The sequence below is a fragment of the Montipora foliosa genome, chromosome 1 (assembly GCF_036669935.1).
Source record: "Montipora foliosa isolate CH-2021 chromosome 1, ASM3666993v2, whole genome shotgun sequence".
In the NCBI taxonomy this organism is placed as follows: Eukaryota; Metazoa; Cnidaria; class Anthozoa; order Scleractinia; family Acroporidae; genus Montipora; species Montipora foliosa.
The window spans coordinates 57,076,665-57,081,664 of record NC_090869.1 but is presented as its reverse complement, the minus strand read 5'-3'; the positions used below and the strand labels follow the sequence as shown (position 1 = coordinate 57,081,664).

The 5,000-nt window shown below is 40.6% G+C and overlaps 1 protein-coding gene across 2 annotated transcripts in view; it reads left to right on the top strand.

The window, feature by feature from the left end:
- Positions 1–5,000, top strand: part of LOC138002361 (uncharacterized) — a 97,216-nt gene that overhangs the window by 83,389 nt on the left and 8,827 nt on the right. For both annotated transcript variants that reach the window (XM_068848421.1, XM_068848423.1), the window contains 2 exons: positions 3,019–3,180; positions 4,676–4,840. In XM_068848421.1, the coding sequence (XP_068704522.1) occupies positions 3,019–3,180; positions 4,676–4,840 (327 nt within the window). The remainder of the gene's footprint in view (positions 1–3,018; positions 3,181–4,675; positions 4,841–5,000) is intronic.

The following is a 5,000-nucleotide window of genomic DNA, read 5'->3' as shown; positions in this document are numbered from 1 at the left end:
GTTGGCCGGGATATGTTATGTCCACGAAAGTTATTTTTAGACGAGCGGAAGTCTTTGTTCTAGCGGAAGGCTGTCTTCTGAGACGTCCGCATGCAGTCTTGCCTCGCTCTCAGGTTCTTAGTGAAAAGAGAAAATGATGGCGCGCGTGGAAGGCTGATGAATATATATTTTCTTTCAAACATCGGACCGAGGTTGGCCTGCATGCGGACGTCTCGGAAGACTTCCGCTCGTCTAAAAATAACTTTCGTGGACATGACATATCCCAAGGGCTGGACCGGGAGCCTCCTTCTCTGTCCCCTCATTTTCCCTTGTTGAAACCAATTGTGTGCATGATTCACTAACAGACCATGCCGTATGGAAGAGTTTAGCATGAAATTAAGGAATGTGGTTGGAGGAGTTTTTCATGGGCTTCTCTAGTCAGGAATTAATCAGTCTTTTTGAAGGGGAAAAACCGAAACGGTCGCTATATTGGTATAGAAACAGACAACTTCCGATATTTTGATATTAAGCTCGACATTCCCGTTTTCACACTAGAAGATGAATAAATCGTCTCAACGGACAAATCGTCCGTTTAGACGGACTATTGTGAATTCAAGACAACTAATTTCTCTAGTGTTGTTCCTTATAAATTCACAAAAGACGGGCAAGAAGATGCATGAAGACTGGCACGAGGTATTGCTCAGTTACCTTACTCTTCGCGCCAACCTTCTTTCCTCCTGCCATATTGAAAACGTCCCATAAAACATCGCCTCCGTCGCTAGTTCCATTTCCCCACAATGCTAAATTTGTAGATTTGTTCGTCTAACTAGAATTTAGTTCGGACTTACGTCGACTTGTTCTTCTGTCCCCTTTTGGTACCACACCACAAAAAGTGTGAGGGAATGACCCTTAAAAGAAATTTTATCGGTCCCTTAGGAAGTTTAAAAGTTAACCATCAACTCATAAAATGGACTTAAAGCTCTAAGCTGTTAGGCGGTAATCATCGACAACATGCTTACGTAAACAAAACACCCATCAGAGCTTAAGAGAGTGTTCGTTAACAAGCTAAATCTGATCAAACCAAGTCGCTTTTTACGCAGGATTTCACTTTTAGATCTACATTTTTAAGTTATTTTAACCTCGGTTTCATATGCGCTACCAGTTTGGGGATGTTGCACAAATAAGAACGATTTTAACGCTTTGGAATCCATACATTGTAGGGCTGCTAGAGTTATATATAACCTCCCGCGCGACATGCCCTCTGTAGATGTAACAAAAATAGCTAAGTGGGACTCTTTATTCGACTCTTATAAGGTCAAAACATCCACATACAGAGGAGCCATTAGTTGGAATCTTTCAGAACCATCCGCTGTCAGCGCAAGAGATTATGCTAAAAGGGCAAAAACGGCTCCCGCCCTCAGAAACTTGAACTTTAGTGAAGAGTCACCGCAAATGGATCCCTTAATTGACATTGATTTCGTCTTGCATTGATTTTATGCATATCTTTTTTATTTTTTAATTTTTAATTTTATCCTATTAACATTTCTTTGTTGTTTTTTTTTTTGTTTTTTTGTTTACACGCTTTGCTTAAAGCTATATTAGCTTTAAAACTTACCATTTTTTTAAATAAAAGGTCAGTTGTTATTGTGTTTCAAAAGGTGGATAACGCTATCTAACGGATAAATCACTATCCATTAGATAGTGCAATTGGTTTCGCTTGATTTATCCGGCGGATAATCCATCGTTTGAACAACTAGTTTTGGGGCATGGAGGGAGAAATCGTCTTCCTAGACGGACAAATTTGAGGCGACTAAGTCATCTAAACATTTATTCGTGCCGTTTTCACAGCAGTAGATTTGCCCGTCCAGACGATTTGTTCATCTTCTATTGTGAAAACGGTAATTAAGCCTAAAGCTCTGGCTTTTTGAATCCAAGCCCTGATGCCAGGCTGCAGTATTATTGCATTATTAAAATTCTTATTGGTGACTTTGAGGTTGCGCAGGAGACAGGGTCGAAAGCCTTGTAGAATTACATCGTGGGGCTGTTTTGGGAAGTGCATTTGCATCATTGCGTTCTCGGAGCAAGACCTCAAGTTGCAAGAAAGTGATATACCAGGAGCTGAGCTTTCTAAACCAACAGAATATTGCAAATATTGCTCAATGGCAATTTAAAAACGATGGCTCCCTTTCCAAGGTGTAAATTTGTCCGGACAACGAAAGCTTTGATCAAAAAGTCAGTGAGATGTTATTACACACAGCGTTTACTTACTAACAATGTAAGTTATAAAGATTAAGGTAATTTATTTATTTAGCTTCGCCTAATTTGAATACAATATTTGTAAACATAGGATTATTAGGCAGGGAGACCACTGCAGCGAATTGAATAGTTATCGTACAAGAACACGCGAAAGTAAAGAGTAAACGACTCGTCCCCTAAACAGTCCCACAACATTCTCGGACCTGTCTCGCACGCAACCTCAAAGTAATTTTATAAATATCTGTTATCCGCTCATTGCAGCGAGAAGCAAAGCTTCCAAGTAATTGAACAAACAATCATTCAATTCGTGCCTGTTAAAGCCAACTCGGCGCCATGCGTCGCGTCAGAGGCTATTTTCCATCTCATCCAATGCACTCTCATGGAATGATTTTTTTAAATGTATACACTTAATTACACATTTATACATTTTTATTCCAAGTACCATTTTGAGCTAGTTTCTTCCGGCACAATTCGAATTTTCTTTTTTGTCCGTGAATCACCCTTTGCCCTGTTGTATACCCCGCATAAGAGCCTGTCTCTCTACAAGAGGAAAGCAGCAGTAACTGCAACGGTAAGAGGCACACTAACCCTAGGGACTCGTACGGCTTGAGTTCATCCCGTTTTCAAGAATCTCTCAAGGACTACAGATTTGTTTGGTATTGTTAGAGTTACCGTTTTTCTTAAGTGTAAGTCATTTTTTTTCTGTTGTAACCTTTTTCCTTTTCGGTTTAAGCAGCAAATCAATCAAGCATCAATGCTCTAAATCCAATTTATTTTGTTTAGTGAATTGTCCTCCCGGGACTTATGGAGACAACAATACCAACACGTGCGTCGATTGTCACATTGGATTTTATCAGGATGATCAAGGAAAACCCGAATGTCAACCCTGTCGTAAGAATTACTCCACCGCTTTCACGGGCTCCAAGAACAGTTCAAACTGCCGGCGTAAGTGACAGCATTTACTCAGTTTTGATAAAGTCAAGTGCATTGATTGGCTGCTTCTCTCGGGGCTTTCCTGCTCTATTGGCCATTCTTCGTCTTATGTAGTTTACCGTCAAGATACGCCCACCCCCCCACCCCTCCCCCCTGCCAGAAAACAGCTTGGATTACGTCCCTACGTCTCCGTAGTTTTCGTCTCATCGATTTCGTTTTCCTTGTCTTTTTCGTCTCTCTCTACCGCTGATATGATTTGCTTTTCCCGGCGAGAAAAACCTTGGCCACGGAACTGTTCCCTTTTCTATTTAGCGTCATATATTTTCCCTGCAAATTGTGTGGGCTTTTAAACACCTCACTTCTCTGTGGTTTCCCAAATGACAAACCCTTTTCCGAACTGTGACGTTTGATTGACAGGGAGGTTATCATTGGACCATTAACAGAGAAGTGATGGTTTTTTCTACAGCAACGTTAGCGTACACTCAACAGAGCAGGATATGAAGCGTCAACCTCGTTCTCAGGGTCTTTTTGACGATGACTCGACAATGGAGACCCTGGGAACGAGGTTGATGAAGCGGCATAGATTTTTCTCGCTGGGGTAGAAAACAGCAGCGGAAGAAACAGCCGTAAAAAGACAAGACAAGCAAATCGAAACCAAGAGGATGAAAAAAACGCTAGCAAGGAAAACTCAATTTTCCAAGGAAACAATATTGCCTTTTGGTGCCATTCTGAAGGGGATATGTCACGTTAATTTAGCGGGGTGTTCAGTTTACAACTCGAGAATGGTAATGTGGTATTCCTTTACTGATAAAATTATCGTTACATCACAAACAAGAAGAATCTGAGCAAAAACGAACTTTATCCAGGCGATTTGCCGTAAACTTGAAAATCGTCGGGCAGACTTTTTTCAAGATTACCCAAATGTAATCCGTTTCAATCTTGTCCATTTTTGTCCATTCATGCTTCTCTTTCCTTTGCTATATTTCTTTTATGTTGCTCTACAGTTTTAAGTCGTTATTGCAATGTTTTATTCTACTTTTTGGGCATTTTGGGTGTCATGAAATTACATCAATTTGCGTGACATAGCCGCTTTTAAAGTATTCACGATGTACCGGGACATTACCTAATAGACCTTTTCGGCTTGTACATTTTTGTTTTCCCAATACAGATCATGTGATAATACTCAGGAGGTTTGGTCTTTTGTTTTGTTCATGCGTGGCTGCGTATATTTCCTTAAGTAATTGCACTGTCGACTGTACTCAAACTTCAAAGTGACGTGTTAAGTATTTCTCGTTTAAGATTAAGTCTTGTTTTGAGACAATAGATATTACGAAGCCCCTAAAGCCATTGCATGAGAGCAACCCTGGGCTGTTATAAAAAGACAGAACCCTCTGTTCAAAAGACGGGGCGAAGTTGCCTGGTTGTTTTACGCTGTTTCCAGATTAACAATGGCGCGACTGAGGTTATTGTTGTTGTTGTTGTTGTTGTTGTTGTTATTTTTTGCTAGCCATTTGCCGAGCAGGAAAATATTCTACCAACAATGGTGTGTGCCCTTGTAAGAGATGTCCTTATGGCACTTACCAAGAGAACGAGCAAATGACCACTTGTAAACCATGCCCTGTTGGGACCAATACCACCTACACCGGAAGTAAATCAATCGATGATTGTGTTGGTAAGTGCAGTACTCGCTGGAGCATCGAAATGATTTCGTAAAGTAACTTTGATTTGTACAATTTTTCAAGTAAGGACGTTTCTGTCTGCTTCCCTGAAGAAATTACCGGTGAGTGCGTGAACGAAGTAAGAAGAAACAATCTCCGCTTTGAAGGGGTTAT